The sequence below is a fragment of the Ictidomys tridecemlineatus genome, chromosome 4 (genome assembly GCF_052094955.1).
Source record: "Ictidomys tridecemlineatus isolate mIctTri1 chromosome 4, mIctTri1.hap1, whole genome shotgun sequence".
Lineage (NCBI taxonomy): Eukaryota > Metazoa > Chordata > Mammalia > Rodentia > Sciuridae > Ictidomys > Ictidomys tridecemlineatus.
The window spans coordinates 189294193-189316670 of record NC_135480.1 but is presented as its reverse complement, the minus strand read 5'-3'; the positions used below and the strand labels follow the sequence as shown (position 1 = coordinate 189316670).

At 41.2% G+C, this 22478-nt stretch overlaps 1 protein-coding gene across 8 annotated transcripts in view; it reads left to right on the top strand.

The window, feature by feature from the left end:
• The window catches only part of Susd1 (sushi domain containing 1), a 117064-nt gene that overhangs the window by 32194 nt on the left and 62392 nt on the right, over positions 1-22478 (top strand). For 6 of the 8 annotated variants that reach the window (XM_078047958.1, XM_078047960.1, XM_078047956.1 and 3 more), the window contains 4 exons: positions 9669-9848; positions 15593-15685; positions 19635-19732; positions 20295-20481. In XM_078047958.1, the coding sequence (XP_077904084.1) occupies positions 9669-9848; positions 15593-15685; positions 19635-19732; positions 20295-20481 (558 nt within the window). The remainder of the gene's footprint in view (positions 1-9668; positions 9849-15592; positions 15686-19634; positions 19733-20294; positions 20482-22478) is intronic. The other 2 variants (XM_078047959.1, XM_078047957.1) reach the window with 2 other exon arrangements.

Sequence of the window (22478 nt, the reverse complement as noted above, 5' to 3'; positions counted from 1 at the left end):
GCAGAGAGGCCTCAGCGCTGACTCCTGGATTCCCCCGCGTGTGCATGTGGCCCCCAGAGACCCAGCACTGTGGGCTGATTACAGAGGCAGAGCTTCTCCCTTCAGTTGGTCAACAAGGATGGGACAGGATGGCTAATGTCCACTGATAGCACAGTCTGGTTCTGTAGAGGTGGCCAGCATCTGAAGATGAATGTGGTTAATAGGTTGGATTTGTTTCCCATTTCACAGAGGAGTTTACCTTAGGCCACTAGCTGTGTACCAAGATGAGAACCCAAAGCACTTTTCCCAAGTGCAGATTCTGTGTGAGCCCTGGAGATGGAAGGCCATGATGAAGAAGCTGGAGGGCCCTAGAAAGAGAGATCCTGGGACCAGGATTCCTTTATGTGCAGCATAGTCTAGGACTCACCCTGAAGGGTGTTGATGTTACTCAATCAACTCTTCATCTTTCTTAGTGGAACCAGATCTCATCTTTGCAAAGTTCAGAAGGGTATGAAAAAAATTTGCACATAAATTGGAAAATGCATTCAGATAAAGGGGTGGCAGGTAAGTGTCATTGCATGCTGCCTCTGAATCTGGATTTTTAGTACTGATGTAGAAAGGATTTTTTTTTTTTTTTTTTGAGAAGGGGACACTCTATCTCCCAGGCTGATCTCAAACTCCTGGGCTCAAATGATTTTCCTGCCTCAGCCTCCCTAGAGGCTGGGACTACAGGTGTGTGCCACTATTCCTGGCCCTGGAAAGGATTCTGAGACCACATCTGAACTTAGCATAGAAGAATGCTGTGGTTGACTCACGGTATCCACCGTGGGTGACAGAGGTTGGAGTGGCAGCAAGCCCATCTTGTGTTTAACACCTTTGTTTCAGGTGATGGGAGGTTTTGTTCATTTGAAATTACGTCTTCTGGTACTTCATTATATACTGATCTTTTAAAACACTTTAAAAAATTATATTGACTTGCTTGCTTTAAAAAACAGTTTTAAACCATATCGACTTATTCACAGTATAGTTTATAAAACTGTATTGACTTACTCGCTGCATGCGACAAATCTCTTGGGTTACCCTTTTGCTAAGCAGATATCATCAAAATGTGTCTCTGTGTTTGGATTCACTGGATGGGGCACAGTGACTGAGGACATTGGTTGTAAGACCATCAGAATGGGAAACACGAACTCTAGAGTCAGGAAAACCTGTGTGAGTTTTGGCTGAGCCACTTGCTAGTTGTGTAACTGCCTCTAAAACTCTCTCAACTTCTTTCCTTCTGGAAGGAATAAAATGTGTTTCATCCTTTGGTTCTTATGAAGCTTTAATGAGAGAATAAATGTAAAGCCCTGGGCGCTGGGCCCAATTCAGAGTAGCTGCTGGATCAGTGTTGCTATGATAAACAAGTGGGGAGTGGCAGGTGTGTTTTTAATAAAAATTTAAGATCTGTTCAAAAGGTCCTGTCATAAAGTGGGAGGGTCTAAAATTCTTCAGCTTTCACTTTACCTTATACATTTAAGTTCAGATATTCCATGTGCAACTAGAACATTAAAATGAATGGTTCCAATGTTCTTGTTTGAAAGAAGAAACATTCATATGCAGCTCAAAGCTCAAAAGCTGTGATCACCTCAACAGATTCTTGTAGGGAACACACTGGTAACCCCTTGCCCTTCCTCATGTTTTCGCCTTTACCCCCCTCCTCTGCAGGTTCTGAAATGTTCAGGTTCTAGCTGTTTCCTCACTAGACATTATTTATTGACAGTGTTGTGATGTGAAAGGGAAATTTTCCTCCAAATGAGCTCTCTCTACGAGTCCAATTTGAAGACAATGCATTGTTAGTCAAGGATAAAACTTAAGTAAGATTTTGGTTTATAAAATACATCAAAAATAATTTTTTTTATCCTTCTGCTGCCTTGAGTGCAAGTGGACTTTTTGGTCCTAATGAGCTCATTAGCTGAGAGCAGCTAATAAGCTGCTGTAGACAATGAACTTCATAGCATACTATAACCCTTTTTCCTTTGGTGGTTACAAAATTCAACTTGCCACATATTGAGAAGATACAGGTTACAGTCCAACCTCCAACATTATATATATATATTTATTTTTATTTGTATATGAAATACAAACTTATACACATATATGTACTTGTATATGACATATACAAATTTAATCCCAAATTACTCTGGAATGAGGGTCTAATTATGTGTAGCCAAATTCAGAACATGCTATAAGATATATGACACTTTTTTTTACAGTTTTCAGCCCAATTCTTTTTTTTAAAATTATGGCATTATAGTTATTCATAGTAGTTGGGTTCTTTTGACAAAATCATACATGCGTGGAATTTGAGTTCAACCCCTGCTCCCCCTGCTTTCCCTTCTCTCCTTCCTCCTCCTATTTTCTTCCCTGTATTCTACTGATTTTCCTTTCACTGGTTTACTTATTTATTTATTTAATTAAAAAATTTTTTTTAGTTACAGATGGACACAATACCTTTATTTATTTATTTATTCATATGTGATCCTGAGAATCGAACCCACATGGTAGGCAAGCGCTCTACCACTGAGCCACAACCTAGCCCCACTTATTTATTTATTTATTTAAAAAAAAATTTTTAAAGAATATTTATTTTTTAGTTGTAGGTGGACACAATACGCTTATTTTATTTATTTTTATGTGGTGCTGAGAATTGAACCCAGGGCCTCACATGTGCTAGGCAAGCACTCTACCACTGAGCCACAACCCCAGCCCCCCACTTATTTGTTTTTGATTGGTACTTTCTACATGTACTAAAGGTAAAATTCCTTGGGGTATACTTATATATGCATATAATGTGATTTTGTTAAATTCATTCCATCTTTCCATATTTCCTACCATTTCCTGCTCCTTCTCCCTCTCTCTTGATCTTCTTCTTCTACTCCACTGATCTTCCCCATTTATGATATCCAACCCCACCTCTTTCTTTCCCTTATTTTGCTCTAGCTTCCACATATGAGAGAAAACATTTGACCCTTGGTTATCAGAGTCTGCCAGCCCAATTTTTGGGTCATCTTACAGGGAACATCACAAGAGGGATGTCTTCAGTCACTCACATGACTGCCGGTGGCATTTTAATAATATAGGATACAGGCACAGCCCATTTAGTGAGGATGCTTTCACAAACGAAGCAATGAGGAAAGTACAGGTATGGTATTGGATTACCTGATTTGGAGTCTGGGTGAGTGTTGATTCTGGTGTTAATCTGACTCGACCACTTGGCCCTTTACAAGCATCTGCATTCCGCTGGTTTCCTGATGACAGGTAGACTTTGGATTTGATTCTGAGGCATGATAGACACTTATTCCTATTGTTGGGTAAAGATGAAAACTTGATTTTCATGTGATTTTGTTCAGTTTTTGTTCTTGTTTCTATTCTTCTGAAGAACTTTACATCTTGTGATTTTTTAAAAAATTTTTCTGGGAAGATTTGAGGGCGGATCGACATCAAGAAGTGGAATAGCTTTATTATTCATTCCCCTGGCAGTTGGCCAAATGTTTGCCCCAATTTATAGGCGTTATTGGTCAGTTTTCTTTCTTAGCTTGTTATTTATTGATCTCTAAAAGTCTTAGATGAAGCCTCCTATGGCTGTGTTATTTCTGTTATCAGTCGATGTTATTGTGCCGATGTTCCTAATAAACAGCAGCCAGTGTAGTGACATTTGTGACACAGTCAGTTGTTGATTAGATGCCATAAATTGCCTAAACCTTTCATCTATCAGAGTAGATGGAATGAAGAAGGAATATTTTCTTGGGCAGCGTATTAAAGCTAGCAGAGTGGATACTCTTTTTATCTTCAAGATAGGAGATAAACATTATGTGATACATTTGGTCCTCGAAACTTTTGACAACCCATGTTCCCCCCAGGGAGACCTATTTTGAAGTTGATTCTTTGAATAAAATCATAGATAATGGGAAAGTAAGGAAAAATTCCCAGCCATGCTTATAATTAGTTGACTGTATTCCTGATGCAGATTCAAACCCTGTTACTTAATAATATAATTAGCCAGAGAAACATGTAGCTTTAATGAACACCTCTATGCATATGCCATGCAAATTTGTGCTGCTTATTTTTTCTTTGCTTTGCATATAAACTGTTTTATTTATAATTTCATTTCCTTGTAACATGGGGGAGTTTCACATAGAATTATATTTTTTATTAACTACTGTGGCCTCTGTTGGATTGACTTATGTTTCCTAATAGGAATCAGCTACTTTCCAATTGGTCTGTGTAGAAATGGTAGTGGCTACCGTCTCTCGTAAGCACAGTGGGAGTGTCTGAGATAGGGCCGTGTTCCAGGACGGACCCTCATATCATGGTTTTAAATCTCAGTGCCAGAAAGATTTCATGGGGTCACACAACTACCGGGGGAGTCTAATTCCAGCAGCTCTCCTGCTCTGGGAAAGTTCTCAGAGACAAAAGTGGGTAGGGGGAGTTGTCATGGAACCCTTCTAGACTAGATCTAATGTTCCTGCCTGCTACCTTTGCTCTACAGGTGTTAGCTAACCTAAAGGTCAGCCCTACTTGGGGCCCTTTCACTGTGAGGCTGCCCAGATTGAATGGACCTGGATTTCAGGGTCCCACAAATCACAGTTTGAATATTAACTCTTTTACTAGTGTTATGACTTTTGAATGTGTCATAAGTTCCTTAGGGCCTCTGTCTTCATATCTGTAAACTACTTGAGGAACCCCCCCCCCCCATATCCCATACTTTCTCTGGGAAATAAAAGATAATGTATATCTAGCAGGCTTCTTTGTGTGTGATAGGATTTCAGTAAGTGCTATTGTTTTTAAAATCACTGAGGCTTGAGCAGGTTTCCTAGAATTCCCTGGTACAAGGCTGATGCTAAGTTTTTGTGGGTCTCCTTCTCAGCTGCTTGGTGTTGGTAGGTGTGAGTTACCGTTGCTGGATAACAGACACAGAAGTAAGGTCTGTCTTGTTATTTATACTTGCAATTTAGTGATATCTGTTTCCTTTCCTAAGGGGCTGTTATCATATCAAAGTCGCACTTATGGCAACTTGAATAATGATAAAGTCTTATTGCAACTTGAATAATGATAAATTCATAGCAAGCTATCAACAAATAACTGTGCACTGAGTTTTTACTATGTAAAATGTTGTTTTAAGTAGGCATTGTGGGGCACAAGAATTATAAGCAAAGTTGAACTCTGTCCATATATTTGGGAAGACATAATATTCATAAAACACTAAATCCTCAAGGAGGAAACAAAGGCCAAATGAAGAGCATAGATAATATTATTTGTGTAAATAAATAAAAGGCTATTTACTTATTGTATCTTCAAGTACAGATGATACTTATTCTTTTTTTCCACATTTTTTTTTGTTGGTGCATCATCGTTGTAACGATGGGATTTATTGTTACATATTCATACATGCACACAACATAACGGTATACTTTGGCCAGTGTCACTCCCCAACATAGGTAATACACTTATTCTTGATTCCACTCCCTCCCTTACCTTCACATCCAGTTCACCAGTTCTGCTTCTGGAATACATCTCAAACCTATTATTTTCTTTCCATCTCCATCACATCTTGGAAGTCTATGTGGACATCATCATCTCTGTTTGACTATTGCTATGGACCCTGAGTGATCTCTCTCTCTCTCTTTTCTTTTATCTTATTTTATTTTTTCCTTTAATACTAGGGATTGAACCCAGGACCTCACACATATTAGGAAAGTGCTGTACCACTGAGCTGCATCCCAGTATCTCTCTCCTTTTACTCCTGTTCTTTCCCCATACTTTCTATACCTGCTAGTCCAAGTGTTCTTTCAAGAACCTAAGTCAGATTATTTCATTCCTTTGCTCAAAACTCTCCCAGAGAATTCTGTTGATTTTAAAAATAAGATCCAGCCAGGCTTTTCCCCCCAAACTGACAGGGCTGTTTGGCTCAGCTTTTCTCTCCACCTTCATCTCATGCTCCTGTCTCTCTCACTGGGTTCCAGACACTTTGCCCTTTTCGGAACAGAGCAAGAGCTGTCTCTGTCTCTGTCTCTGTCTCTCTTTCTCTCTCAGGGTCTTTGGATTGGATACTTCACTGGATTGAAATGTTCTCTGGTCCTAAACATGACTGGGTCATTCTCATCCTTCAGATCTTAACTCAGATGCTACCTCTTCAAAGAGATCAGAGCATTTCCAGTCACTCCATTTGAAAAGTCTTTCCTATCCTCTCACTTTATCTTCCTATGTAACTTTTACCACAATCTGAAATTATCTTCCTGATTTACTCTTTTGTCTCTTGACTCTTTCCCTAAGTTCCATGAGGGCAGTGATCTTGTCCATTTTGTTCACTGATAGTGACTGGCACGTACTAGTTTCTTGATAAGTACGTGAGTAAGTGAACAAATTAGCATGGACCACAAAAAGTCAAGGACTTTAAGCCATGACTCTGTTAGTCATGGAGGATGTTAGGCATTGAGAAGGGTTTTGCCAGGTCTACGGGAGAAGGAGTGCATGGGGAAGAGAAAGAGTGTGAGTCCAGGTGGAGGGAAATGAACTGAGGTGGGAGGGCAGATACCGTAGGATTTCAGAGATGAAGCAGCTCTTGATTCCACTATTGGGCACCCATAACTGCTTATGTGACTTTAGGTGTCATTAAACCATTTGAGCCATCTTTGCCTGTAAAAGTTAAGGGGAAAACAGTCCTTACTATGAAGGGTTATACGTGAATAGTAATGATGTATACTTGGGGTTTTTTGGAATACACATAATGATAATTGGTAGTCATTCCTACTAGTATTTAATTCAGATTGGAAGTTTGTAGAAATGTGGATGCCAAGACTTTAACTCAGTTCTACTGAATCAGAAGAGTTCTGAGTAGGGGAAGGGTAGAATTTCAATTCAAGTACTTATCCTAAGTTCCTAGGTGTACAGCTGTTGTTTAGAACTGTGTGTTTAATCCAGGGTGGGCTGGGATTCTCTCTAAACATCTCTTGCTATGGGACTGTCCAACTTGACTAACTCTGTGATGGGAATTCAGAGTCACAAGTTCAGGGCCCCACAGGGCCATCTCCTTTAGCTTTTCAGCTTAGTTCCTGGAGATCAAGTCAATGATTTTTTACTAATCTGATGATTTTTAAAAGAAAAATATTTTTGCTACTATATAAAAAAATTCTTATAGTCACAACTGAAGTCATTGTACCTTCCATTATTTTTGGACACGTCCAAGATGGAAGCTAGGCTGTTTGGCTTTCACACTCTCATTCTTTTAGGCTCTATCATTCTTCCCTAATGCAACTACCTGTTGCTGGGATACCTTCACAGTCTCTCCACTGAGCTCTTTAGGATTCCAGCTTCAGGGTACACACACCTACATAAACCTATACTACGGCATTCTTCATAATGTCCACTCTGCTTCCTGCGGTAACTGAACCCTGGCTTAAACTAGAAGATGTTTTGGATGTCAACAATGACTGGGCAGTCTTATAAATTATTAACCACCTGCTTGGTTTGTTGCTTATGTGCACACAAATAAACTCATGTCTTGGAATGTTTGGGGCTAGTAGTAAATATGTACAAAGTTTGATGTGGGAAAACATGAAGAAAGCAGGGGGTCCTGTGTCTGGTAAATATGTGTGAAAAGAGAACAAAGCCCTGCGAGCAAACACGGGACGAGAGAGTAGACAGAACTGGAGATTTATGAAATGACTGCCGCATCCTGGTCCCGTAACTGCTCATGACTTCAGTTTCTATCGACTGGAAACTAGCCTCCTTTTCTTTTAATCTCAGCCAAAAGACTGGTCAAGTGAGTTGGGCTGTTGTATTGAGGGTTTTTTTTTTTCTTTCTTTTTTTGGATCACGACAGTGCCAACAGATGAGACCTTGATTTGGGAAAATCCCTTTAGGGAAATAACTGAGGTTCTGGAACAGACCAAACAAGCATCCATAATGAGACAGAGGAGAGCAATTCCACTAAAATCACTAATTCTGAATCCACCTGTTCCTAAGGCCAAGCATGGTTGATGGAGAGGCAGGAACATATTTTATCACTTTCTCTATTTGGAATGCTTCTGTTTTAAAAGCCTGGAAGTCAGGAGTGCTTTGTTTTCTTGGCTCTTTCTATAAATTGAGGAGAAAACAAAAAAATCAGAATGATCACCATAAGTTTTTTCCCCTTCTGTTTTCAGGCCTAACAGGGACTATTGGTTACATTTGGAATCATTACTGCCTTTTACATTATATTTATATTCTTTCTTGAGTAGCATTGTATCCACTAGCTCCCTACAATTGCACAACATGAGAAAATTAGCATGCTTTTCTCCTTTCATACGTCTCATTGCTCAGGTTTTATTGAGATAGTTTGGAAGTTTATTTCCAAGTTGTTATTTTTTACATTGCTTGGCCTTTAGTTCTAAAATACTTTACTAATAGTTACATCAAGATCTATGATTCCAATTTAAATGATTCTGGAAACTTATTTGTACATCTTGCTGATTTCATAGTTCATTAGTATTTCTTCTAAGACCTGTCTGCCTTCTCCCCCTTTCTTAGGTTATTTTTAAAAAAATATTTTTTTAGTTGTAATTGGTCACAATACCTTTATTTTATTTTTTATGTGGTGCTGAGTTGAACCCAGTGTCTCGCACGTGCTAGGTGAGTGCTTTACCGCTGAGCCACAACCCTAGCCCCTCTTAGGTTATTTGTTTCAATTCATTTTCTTGTTGGACTAGAGGATTTTTTTTTTTTTGTTACCAAAAATTGAACCCAGCAGTCTTAACCACTGAGCCATATCCCCAGTCCTATTTGGTATTTTATTTAGAGATAGGGTCTTGCTAAGTTGCTTAGGCCTCATTAAGTTGCTGAGGCTGACTTTGAACTTGGGATCCTCATGCCTTGGCTTCCCTAGACACTGGGATTACAGGCATGTGCCACCAAGCCTGACTGGACTATAGTTATTTTTGACATTTTAAAAAAGAATGACACACATTTGGATTTTTAAAAATTCTAAAATGTCAGGAAATGATTTTATTATGCTCTTATGTGAAGTATAGTTTGGTTGGGTCTAAAATGGTAATATCATAATCTTTCTTCTTCAGATAGTTCTCTGTAAATAGTCTCTTGACTATTAGTAGATAGAGTTGTAGAAAAGAAATTTTATGTCAATTTTATAATTCTATCTCCCTCTTTGCTAATATTTTTTTTCTCTGAAAGGTTCATATGAATAGAATGTTTAGAAGATAAATGCTTTCTCCATTACTTTGCCTTAAAAAGTTCAGAGATTTCTTACATATTTCATTTAATATTCAGTTGGCAAGAGTTGCTACAATTGCATTATCATCTACTCAGAAGTTAATTACCTAAAGACACATAGTAAAAGGTTCTAGACAATTTAATATTTAAAGAACCCTATGATGTATTATTTCATAGACTGAGGAATTCTTTATAAGTAAATAATCTTATAATTTGACCATTCTCTAGGTGTGCATGTTTTGGAAATTTCAGACATACCTATTTGCTGTATTTCTTGACAACTGTATTTTATAAACCTACATTTGTATTATTTGATAAAGTTAGGATTTTCTTTTCCCAGGTGTGTGACCTTTATGATTATTAAATGTGCATTTCCAAAATGCTGATTTAGGATTAGAAGCTGGGGCTCATCACTAGTGACGTTTTGCTTCCCTTTGCAGAGATCGACTGTGGCAGCCCTCCGGAAGTGCGGAATGCCATCTTGGTGGAGAATCCCAGGTCCAGCCTGGGTGGTGTAGCTCACTATGTCTGTCAAGAGGGCTTTGAGAGCCCTGCAGGAAAGATCACTTCTGTTTGCACATCGAAAGGCACTTGGAGAGAAAGCACTTTCACCTGTTCAGGTAGAGATTCCATTCTGCTGGACTCCTGTTATCTGGGAACAGAACAGCCAGGGGGAACAGGGAATGTAAAATGTGAGGCCTGTTTACAGCCTCACTCCCTACTGTGCCTGGTTCTGCCATTTACCCGGTGGCTGCCTGGCTTTAGATTTGTCAGCTAAATCCTGAAGATTTAGAAGGTGGATTGGGAAGATAAATTGGATAGAAGATCGTATGCATCTCTTTTGAAATACCTTAAATCCACTATGATTCCTGTCTCCTTGGCTTTGTGGGCTAAGAAATTTTACACCATGAGCCATTTTCTCAGAGGGACATACTCCCAACTTAGCGTATGTTGGAATGGTAGCTTTTCAGAGAAGAGATGACATGATGGGAAAATCAGGCTTAAAATTTTTTTTCTTTTATTAATTGTGGTAAAGATACAAAATTACCATCTTAACTATATTTAAGTGTCTAGTTCAGTAGTGTCATGTATATTCACATTATTGAACACCCATTGCCAGCATTTTTAATTTATCTTTCAAAACTGAAACATTATGCTCATTACAGTTCCCCAGGCCTCCCTTGGCACCCTGCCATCCCACTATCTGTCTCTTATGGATTTGATGACTTTAGGTGTCTCATGGCATTTTCTATTTGAGACTGATTTATTTCACTTAACATGATATTTTCAAGGTACATCTATGTTGTATAGCCACACATCAGAATTTCTTTCCTTTTAAAGGCAGAATAATATTCCATTGTATGTGTGCATAGACATTTTATTTATTCATCTGTCAATGAACGCTTGGGTTGCTTCTACTTTTTGGCTATTGTGAACAATGCTGCTATGAACATGGGTGTACAAATATATCTTTTAGATCTTGCTTTCAATTATTTTGGATACATGTCCAGAAGTGGAATTGCTGGCAAAAAGGAGTTTTGGGACTTCTTTTCAAATTCTAGCATTACCATCTATTAGGTGTTTGTCACTAGGCAAGGCATTCTGTATCACGGGGTGGCTAGCACCTCACCAGGGAATTCTTGCTTGCTCGGAGGGATAAGCCTCCTAAGAAATTAAAGTCTAAAATAAATTAGTGAAGAACAAGAGACAAAAATCAGAAACATAGTTTCAAAAAGCTGGAGCCCCTGATAGGTCCAGTCCACACAGGAGCTGGAGCTAGGCAATTAGAAAATGGCTTCTGTGGCTTATTTAAGGAGGTACACCAACGGCGGATAATGTTACTGGGGCGGAGTCTTGCTTTGTGACTTCTTTCAGTCAGCAGGTTGATTGGCATCCCTGTAGGTCATACCCATCTCAGAGGGGCTGTGTGGCTACAGCAAGTCACCCCATCGCTGGTGCTGTGTGGGACCTTTGGCAGAGCTTGAATAGGGCTACAATGTGTCTGGGTAGAGGAAATGTCCACTGGAAGTTCCCAGGCACCAGATTCTCCTAATCCTTAGGCTGCTATGTGCAACAGTGCACACACAACCCACGATGGCTCTCAACAATTAAAAGCCCCAGTTTCCTCATCTATAAAAGAGACAACATTTAAAAAGTGTGCCTTTCCTTTTTCAAAGAGTGCTGAGAGGGAATCCAATGAGATAATCTATGGGAGCATTTTGAAAAATTTAAAGCACCATGCACATGCCAGTCTTTTTCTGAATTATGAGCTTCATGTGAAGATCTTCTCATGAATCAGAAGTATGTACCACTACATTCTTCAATTTACCCTCAGTCCTCAAGAGACAAAGTGGGTAAAGGCAGTCATTCTTACCATTTGTGATGGTTGGTCGGGGAGTGTGACAGAAAGTTGTCACATAGTTTTCAATGGCTCTTGGAATATATTTCTGCATTGCAACTTGGTTAGTTCTGAAGACAGGACTCTAAGGAGTGAAATCTCAAGATGGCTTTGGTTTGGGTCTCTGGATTGATTAGCAGCGGAATTGTGATAGAGAGTCTTGCCAAAAATTTCCATGGGAAAGTCTAGCCAGAGCAAGTAAAACTTGTAGACTTCTGGTGATTATTTGTCCATAGAGTGATTGTTCCTAATTTCGGGGATAGGAATTTGATGTAATCCATCCCTTCACTCAATAGACATCTTTAGTATGCGTTATGTTTGTGGTTCTTTGGGAGGTACTACCCTCTAGGAATTTACGGGGCAATAGGGGAAACAGACCCCCCCACCCCCGCAAACAAAATGCATGTATACATGTACATATAATATTTTGCACAGAAATTCAAAGACCTCTGGAGTTCTTGGGTAGAGCATCCTTGGAATAGCTGCAAAATGCAGCTTTGCTTCTGGGGACCTGTGTGACATTTCTATGTTCAATTCTGCCTTGACATTTCTACATTCAATCATCTCCGTCATCAATGCAAAAGGATACTGAAATCTTAGAATCAAAAAGGATGAGAATCCTGAGACAGAGCTCCACCTTTGAGACAGGTCTCATTGACTCACCAGAGAAGCAAGGGCAAACCTGTACTGAACATCAGGGATTCCAGGGTCTCAGTCTAACTCTTTGAGAAAATGGAGAAGAACTGGTGCTGGACTAGACTGATGGTCACGCCAACATTTCGTTGAATCTCTAGCAGCACCTCTGAGCATTATTTGGAGGAAACAAGGCAGCTGCCTCCTGACAGCATTCCTAGCACCCAGAGCGTCTCAGTGGAGTCACTGGATAAGAGAGCTGGGTATAGCTTTTGGACCATCAGCCATTTGCTTTATGGCCCCAGCTTCTCTGCCTCTGCCATTCAGAATTCAGTGAGGCCCAAGAATGAGTCACTACATGAAAAAACAGTGGATCTGCATGGGGCATAGTAAGCTATTAATTAGCTCATCCTTGTAGAGCACTTTGAAGAACAAACATGTTATGTAACTGCTAATTATAATTACCATCCTCAGCCTGCCTGCCACCTTTCACAAAGCCCGCGGCTCCAGCTGCAGCTGTTTCTGTGGGCCCGTGTTAGCTCTGATCTAAGGGGAAAGAAAGGCCTTCTCCCTGTGAGCTGGGAGTGTCCTGTGACGAGGTCTCTGTGCCTTCAGACTGGATTGGCAGCTAAATCCAATTTCCGCAGATAAAGGGAATGATTTACATGCTGATTAATTCCTGGTGCAGTGTAGATGATCTCTGGGTGGGTAGGTAGGAGAGGCTTCTAGAAATGTAGTGAGATGCTGATTATCATGGCTCTTGCCTAGCGGCCCCTTCTTTCTTCTTTCCCCTGCCTTTCACCCAAGTCTTTACCCTGCTTCCCGCCCATCCCGCCTCCCTCTGTGCGTTTTGTGTTTGCCTTCCTCAGTGTTCACTTTTGGCTCCCCACTCCCACCTTCCCATACTTGCCTCTCTCCTATACTTGAGTGTCGAGTACCAAACCGAGTGGAATAATTTATCTTAATTTTATAGGGATTTTTAAAAATCACCTGAAAAAGATTTTTGGAGCCCTTGTTCCTTAGGATTAGCTGCACAGATCCATAATGTGTTTTTAATGGAGTGCGAACTCTGATGAGGTGGTGGGACTCTTTTCTCGGCCAGTTTGGACTGGAAACTCCAGACAGCTGGGAATTAGGCAACCACGTTAGTGTCTGGAAAAACCCCAGCTTGATGTCAGTGAGTCGGTTTACCTCAGGATCAAAGAGGCTGATTCATTCTTGATAAGGCTGTCCCTGACTTCCATTCTGCACAGGTCATTTGGTTTTTTTTGTTTAGAGCCTGAGTTAATAATTATAAGGTTGACGCTACTCACTCCAGGCTCTCAAGAGAGTGATGTCTCCACTGGAACGCAGACTGTTCCTCTGCCAGGATCCTCTCTGTGGCCCCTAACTTGCTCTGGGTGCTGCGGCCAAGGCTGACAGACCTTTGTTGGCCTTTGTTCTTTCTCTTTGGTTGTTGACCCTCCTCTCTAGCCCAGTGAACGCTCACCTGCAACCTTGCACATTTCAGATGGAAAAGAAAGGTCAGCTGGAGTAAATGGGGATGTGCCTATAAGTAGCCACATGGCTGATTGTGTCTGAATATGTGAAGAGTGTTTGGACCATCAAACATTATTGGCATTGCTGACTGAGCACCAGCTCACATGCCTGGGGCTCTCCTGGGGACCTTAATGCTTGATTTTGTTTCATCCTCAGACAAACCCTGTGAAGTATTCGTTTGGTTTCACAGATGAGTAAGCTGAGACTCATAAAGGGTCAGGCAGTTTTCACAGGGTTATTCAATAACTAGCAAATGGTCAAGGATTTGAACTCAGGTCTATAAACCCTGAAAGCCCGCTCTCTTTCTCTCTCCTATACTTGGGTCTCCCAAGCTTCAATTATTTTCATACTATCCTGATCACGTTTTCCATAGTAAGACCATCATTTACTTGATAGGTTTGTTAAAATAACGTTTAAATATATTTGTGTGTGTGTGTGTGTGTGTGTGTGTGTGTGTGTGTATTTTTTTTTCTTTTTGAGATGGGGTCTGGCTGTGTTGCCCAGACTGGTCTTGAGCTCACTTGGATAATGTCTCCTCCTACTTGAGCCTCCAGAGTAGCTGGGTCTGCAGTTATGTACCATCACATCCAGCAAAAGAACTTATATTTTAAACTTAAATGTACAGGTAAAGGGTACTTTCTGGTGTTTGTAATGTCATGTGTTTGATGAATGAGGTGTATTTTCTCTAGTATGCATGAAAATCATACTAGAGAAAATACATATAAACATTTATTCATGTGCCACCAAAAATCATTCTAGAGTGTGTGTAATGCATTTCTGGAAAACCCTACTCTAAGCCATGCTATGTCTACCCTTTTTATCTAACTTTAAATTAAGACTCAAAGAAAAGACACGTTAAGACATGTATGGCCAAACAGGCATTTATTCGAGGTAATCACCTTGGAAAATTGTACCCTGATTTCAGTGTTGTTGCCATTATCAAAATGCATTGGATTCTCTGTGTGGGGATGGCCTTTGGAAGTGGTCTGTGAGTCATATTAGAAGATCATCATATTACCTTTACAGTCAGGTACTGTTTCAACTAGAGATGGCACTGAGCTTGACCATCATTTTGAGTCATGTGAATTCTGAATGACCATTTACTGTTTCCAAAAAAAAAAAAAAGAAAAGAAAAAGAAAAAGAATATAGAATGGAATCCCTGACTTTCCAGAGGGACTTCTGAAAGAGTGGTCAATGCCCACCATCTCTGTGTCCTCCTCTCCTCTTCTTCAGCTTACTGAAGGGACACAAGGGCATCCAGGAATCCCACTTCTCTCTTCAAGGTTCCTAATGACCACCTAACTGCCAGATCTATGTTCTAGTTTCAGTCCTCGTTCCTCTTAACCTTTCCAGAACTTTCGTATTGTTGATTATCCACCCATCCATTCATCTATTCATTCACCCAACCAGACGACATGTATTTTTTGATTGTCTATGTCTAAGGAAGGTGCTAGGGTCTGGGGATGGAGAGATAAGCATGGTCTTGTCATTATAAAGCCTCGTTCAGGAGCGATAGACATTTAAAAAAAATGAACGGCATTATAATTCAGTTACAAATGTGATAAGTACCACACACAGAGCAATATTAGACTCTAACAGAATATCAAAATACTTATTTCACATAGGTGCATTGTGTGTTTATTCATCCCCTCCCCAAACACAAGAGTAAAGAAAAACCAAAGTGCATATTTGTTCACCCATTGAGGCTTCATTTCCCCAAATTCCATGAGGGTTCCATTGGAGGCTGTAAGGGCCTTCATTTTTCAAGCCATTGAGACCCGAATGTCTTCCAGGTGGACAGGCCTGCTCTACCTGCCTCTACCCAAGGTCAAACCTCAGATCTGGTCATGACACTGTGGGCACGCCAGCAGGGGAGAAAGCCACAGGTAAAGGGACAGAGAGGCAGAGCTTGCCTCCAAGACTGTGACAACCTGTCTCAGGTTGGGATGAGGAGGTTGTGGGGTGGGAAGGGAGATACCCTCAAGGGAGAGACTCTCCTTCATCCTCTCTCCCCTCCACTTCCTGGACACCGCTTTTGCATGGCCAGCCCCTTCATCTCTTCTGCATCGCCCTTTCTCCCCTGGCTCCCTTGGGTCTTGGTGTTTGTTTGCTACTGTCCTCTCTGGACCATCTGGATGTCCCACCTGCACCTCTGCCTTCAGCTCCACCTGCAGACCCCCAGCTCTGGAGTCTGAACAGTCAGCAGCTACCTCAGATCTAGCAACAGGGCTCACCAGGGCTCCTTCCTCTCTTCCTCACAGGCCCAGTCTGCCCCCTCTTGTATTTCTTAGGAGAGCAGTAAAAGGAGGTCCATTCAGATGCTCGAGCTTAAGGCTGGCCGGCAGCCTAGCCTCCTTGTGCTTCCTTCTTTCCCACCTCCTATTGATTCTCGTTCAGAATTGCCTCTTGTTTTTGTAGTAAGTGCCCTCATTCCATCTCTTGACCTCTTGGCCGAGCAGCTTCAAAGTCAAGGCTCTTAGCTGTGGTGTCTGAGACATCTAATTAAGACTCCCGACTCGCCTGCTTCCTAGCTTTAGGACCTTTGGCCGGTTACTTAACATCCCTAAACCTCAGGTCTATAAAATGGCACAACAATGTCTAGCTCATGGAGTTACTTTGAAAATTGAAATACTTTGCATAGTATCTGGTTCATAGTAATACTCGATGTATATTCTCTGTTCTGGTTTTAACTCTTGCTTCTTTTGACTGCTGAGAATGTGAGATCAAGTCTATCAAGAGCTATGTGTGATGTGGGGGAATCACTGAGTAAATAGCATTATATTCCTTCTCTGTGACCTCCAGTTCTTCTGTGCTCTCGTGCTTCCTTCAAAATGCACTCGAGTCATCTAAGAAACATATGTTCCTGTCATTCTCCTGCTTTTAGCTCTCTATTGCTCAGAGAAGTGAGTCTGTACTTAACTTGGCAAGCAACGTCTTCCCAGAGTGATCCTGTGCTCCCTGGGCAGCCTCCCTTCCCATCTTTCCTCCTCCTCAGTGATGTGACTTCCCTTTCTCACTCTGAATATGCCATGCCCTTTTGCTGTCCCAGGCTTCAGACTTGCTATTCCATCTTCTCATTAGGGTCATGAGTACCAGGAAGCTCGTCTCCCAGGTCCTCCACTGAGAGTTGATTTCCTTTTTCTCGACGCCTGTGTTCCTTGTGTGCAGCTTTGTAATAATACTTCTGAGTTGCAACTTACCTACTTTTGTGTTTTCTTCCTCCATGAGGCACTGTGATCCTCAAGGGAAGGACTAGTGTTTAGGTCATTGTTCACAGTCCGGTGGTTGGCATGGTAGGATGCTGCACATTTGGTGGCCATTTTGTTAGTGGTGAATAGTGAATGAAGAGCCCTAGAGGCAGTTCCAAAGGAGACTTCCAGGAATGTTTTTATTAGTACTATAGGAATAAGGGCAAATATCCTCAAGGGTTCTCTTTTAAAAGGGGAACATTAATATAGAGGTTTAGTATCTGACATGTTTGTCAAGAGGTGTTTCCAACCGATTTATAGATGCCTGAAGAGAAACTCCATCCGATTTTGTTAAACTGCTCCTTAGGATGAGGTATCTGACATCTCTACGATGATATCTGGGTCCCGTCTGTGCAGAGTGTGGCACAGGTGGAGGCAGATGGCGTCTGTGAGATGTCATCTTCAGTTGTCATAATGAATGAACAAAAAGGAAGGACAAGGAAGAAAATTCCTTATCTCTGTGTGAGTGACCGAGGGACCCAAAGTGAGAAGGAAATTTGCTTTCCTGGCAACTCAGAGAGAAGGTGAGGGGTGAGATACTTTCTTTTCCTTCTAGATCAGGTGGTGATTAGCATTAGAGGGTTTTGAGGAAGCACAGTTAAAGTTTAGGGCTCTGGGGTTTTGAAGGGCAGCAGAGAGGAAGGAGCCAGGAACATTTAGGGCTTGTTCAGGCTGACAAAAGACTGGTGCCAACATGATCTTTATGTTACCCACGGAGGTGAACTGACAAGGTCATCGTATCCTTACATTACCCATCTCCATAACTGGAATATTTTTTTTTTATTTTACATAATCTGTGTTTTGGGGATATGTAGAGACCCAGGAATTCTTTAGACAGCTATTAGTCAGCTTTCTGTCACTGTGACAAAACACCTGAGAAAATCAACTTAAAGAAAGGTTTATTTAGGTTCATAGTTTTAGAGGCTTCAATCCATGATCATGTGACTTTGCTGTTTGGGGGGAGCCTGTGGTAAGGCTGTAAGCATGAAGGAGAGCATGGTGAAGCAAACTTGCTCATCTCATGGTGGGCCAGTAAGTCGGAGGGGAGAGAGTGGGAGGGGGATAAAAGAGAGGTTGGGGCGGGCAGAGAAAGGAAGGGTCTGGGAACAAAATAAATTCTTCAAGGCCACATCCTATGACCTCTAACTAGGCCCCATGTTCTGAAGTTTCCACCACCTCCCAATAGTGCCACCAGCTGGGGACCAAGCCAAGATACATGAGTCTTTGGGAGATGTTCCAGAACCAAACTCTAACAACCATAGGTGATCCTTTGGTATCTCTGTAGGAGTTTGCCTGTTATCATCTCTCTCAGACTCCATTTATTCTCATTTACCCAAGAACAGGTAGTGTAGAGCATAGAATCCAGGTAGTATGGGATGGAATTATTCAGTAGAGATATAAAATAGTTAATGAGCAGAGAGATCACTAGACTCGGGCAATCCACACTGGGCACTGGTTATGAGTATGGGGAAAATGAATTGACCCTATGCATGCCAGAGGTTCAGGCTTTCTTTCCCACTTGGAGCCTGAGAAGAAATTTAGTAGAAGGAAGGAATAAAAGCCGAGTTGAGGGGTTAATTTTTTTTGAATGAAGAATTTACCTTTCTCACTCTTCATGATTGGGATCTTGCCTTAGTTTCCTGGAAAACAAAGCCAGAGGTAGAGGGCTGATATTTATTATGTAATTGGAAATGCAGCTCAAGGATCCAAGAGTGTAGACCAAGACTCAGAAGGGAGGGTAAGAAGGAGAGCCAACGGTAAGGTTGCCTTATGGTTCTGCCTAAGGACAGTCCAGTCCTTAGGGTTCTCTCTGTATAAGAAAGATGACATCATGTACAGTAGTGATGGTTTTGCTTCTCTTCAGGAACTTTGATTTTAAAGAAATGAACGTTTGGATGCCCCTTGACCCCCATCCGAACTACTTCCTAGGTCATTGGTTGACCTGGTCCACTGGAAACTGTTCCCTCAGAGAATCAAATCCCTAATGTTTCCCCACATTACCAGAATTGTTAGATGGAATAGGTTCAGAGTACTTAAGAGAAGCAGAACCCGAAGAAATCATGGCTTCTTAATCGACCAGGATTACTTAGCTCCAGTTGAAGGAGTCCCAGGAGTAGCCAGAAACTTGTGTAGAATTCATTTTAGTTCACCCCAAGCTGCTCCTAAGGATCGGTGATGACTGACATTGCCCCCTTGTGAATGGTTCCACCACTCAGTTGGGACGAGCAAGTGGACTTGGATCTGACCTGTGCAGGTGTAGGGGAGATTCCGGTCAGGATAGCTCTAGGCCTTGCTCCATCCTACCTGAGTGGAACGCCAGTGGCATCCAGTGGCCCGTGGGACTAATCGCAGGTGGGAACTCTTCTCCATCCTCAAGCAGGAATCTTCTCCTGGGCCAGACTCATTCCTGATGAAGAGAAGTTGGGTGACCAGTCTGGGGCGGCTTAGGTCACTGATACGGGATCAGAGTCAGAGCCTGAATGGTGATGGGCAGAGACACCAGCTGGACGGATCAACTGTCCACCACTAGGATTTTCCTGAAGTCTGTTGATGCATTTTTTGAGTTGACTCTCTTTTTCTATTCTAGAAAAGCCCACAGAGATTAATGAAGTGTCAGTGTTTAATAACACTTGTGTGAGGTGGCAAACGAGCTCAGGAAGAGTAAACTCAGAGATCGTGTACTTGGTAAGTTAAATGATCATTTTCCTACTGGGGCAGGAACGGTAACCCAGGGAAATATGACTCAGAAGGACTTGGTTCTGTAAGAACATCTCAGTCTAATTGCTTTCCAATCCCATTGCCATTTTTAAAAGGTTACTGGAATTTTTAAGATATCTCGATTGTTTTGTTATTTTGTACTTTGGGTTTAATCTGTTTGTCATTCAACAGGATGTAAACATGGGGGCTGCTTTTATAGTTGGTGTCATCCTTATTGCTGTTTCCAAGCACTCGGGTTCTCTCCCCAGAGCAAGCCTGGAAACATCTGCTGAGTTGGTGACAGAATGCAGCCAGTGGCCCTGGGCTTGTGACTTCCTCCCTTTACCAGTGATTATTTGCAGGCAGCATGGCACTCCCTAGACAGATTCCTCATTTATGTTGCTTCTTAGGGTTTATTGATTACTGGGCTGATCGGACCTCATCATCAGAGACCTGATGGCCGAGGATGCCATTTGTCCTCCCTGCTTGAGTCTTAGTTGATCAGACCAGCGTCCTAGTGGGGTCTCTTGTCTTTTCCTCTCTCTCAAAGATACACATAAAAGGGCAACGGCTGGACCCTGTGGGATCAGTTCATGAGGAGATAGTCAACTTGACTACAGACAGCAGGACCCCAGAAACGTGCCTTGACCTGTACCAAGGCACCAACTACACCGTGAGCATTTCCACAGCCCCTCCCAGGCTCTCTGTGCCTGCCATCCTTGGTTTCCAGACAGCTGGTAGGTGGAGGCGAAGTCTCATTTCCTCTAGAAAAATGCTAAGTGTAGGATGCTGGGAATGTGCTTTAGCATGTACTGGGCAGGAGAGTTTCTGTTGGTTTTCTGAGATGTGTGTGTGTGTGTGTGTGTGTGTGTGTGTGTATAGTTACTTCAGGAGTCAGAACCATAGCAGGTCTAGTAGGAAGATTCCTATTCAGTTTCTACAGAGTTGAAAAGTGAAGGCAGCGATAAGATGTCACTGTTAGCAGAAGAGAGGAGTAGACCAAAGGGAGCTTTCAGAAGTGAATATAAACTTCACTGCGCATACTTGTCACATGGATTTTTTAAAAACAGCATTGTGACAATTACAGTAAGCTTTTTTTAAAAAAATAGAATTCTTAATATTAAGACAGGTTTATACACATACCTTGAGAAACCATTGGTATCATTTATTATTTTGGGGGAGTTAACTAGCTGTTTGATGTCCCACTTAAGAAAATCTACCTCGGAATAAGAAGCTATGCTCCATTTGGGTACAATATGTCAAAATGCATTCTACTGTAAAATCAATCAATCAATCAATCCCTACAAACTCATTTAGAAAAAACTACCTCAACCCTCAGATATTGCTAGGTACTGGGAGGTGACATTGAAAGTCTGTCAACCTAAATAATGTAAAAGCAACTATGAAATCACATAAGCTAGACCTCTCAGCATCTATAGAGAAATAAAATAAAATAATTTCTTTTTAAGTAAATAATAGGAAAGATATCATAAAATTAATATGCACCTAGAGAAACTACAAAATTAATGAACTCCTATGGATTTACAGGGATGTCTTTAAAAGGTCATCACAGGACTTGAAACTTACCTGTCACTGTGAGTCAGAATACCAGTTGGCTGTTCAGTCAGCTTGTTTACAAATATCTGATTACCTCTTCAAGTGACTTTCACCGGGGAAAACATGGTTTTTGGGGTCAGATAGACCTGATTTTGCATCTTAACTCTGCAACCATTGAAGAACAAGCACAATTATAGCTGAGTTATTTAATGTCTTTGGACTGCTTTTCTCTGTCTGAAATTTTAAATGGAATTGGATTAAATTTGCAAGTTCATCTAGTGAGAATTAGCATTTATACTGGGGCATCCCAGCTGGGAGCAAGGTACATCTCTATCGTCATTCCACGTTTCCCATCTTTCTCTGTTTATGTCTGTTCTATAAATTTGTCATTCTCTGCCCTTCAGTCCTGCACATTTCATTGTTTGATTCCCTTTGGTTAAAGTTGGACACGTTTGCTCATAAAAGTTTCACCTCGTTAAGAAAATGTTTCTTTGACAACTTTGTCAGTTTTCCCCAAGATTTTTGGTCAGTTTATGTTTCCTAGATTTTCTTGAGTCCATTTCCATAATTTAAATTTTCTTTCAAAATGTCCATTTGGGCTGGGCGCGGTGGCGCATGCCTGTAATCCCAGTGCCTCCGGAGGTCGAGACAGGAGGATCGTGAGTTCCAAGCCAGTCTTAGCACTTCAGCGAGGTTGTAATTAATTTAGTGAGACCATAAGCAATGTAGTGAGACCCTGTCTCAAAATAAAAATATAAAAAGTTCTGGGGCTGGGGCTGGGATTGTAGCTCAGTGGTAGAGCACTTGCCTTGCAAGTATGAGGTTTTGATCCTCAGCACCACGTGAAAATAAAAAAATAAAAAAATAAAGGTAATATGTCCATCTACAACTAAAATATTAAAAACAAAAAGACTGGGGATGTGACTTAGTGATTAAGCACCCCTAGTTCAATCCCCAGTTACCGCCCCCCCCCAAAAAAAGTTCATTTGGTAGAGATTTTTAAATATATTGGAAGAATGGCATATGGAATATTTGTTTACAACTCCTTTGGGGCTATAGGTTACATAATTCCAGGTTACACTGATTCTTAATTTTTTTCTCTCTCTTTAAAAGTTGATTTTCTTGGGTTGTCTTGTTATACTTTTCTTTTCTGGAAGAATGAACTCTTGGGTTTTAA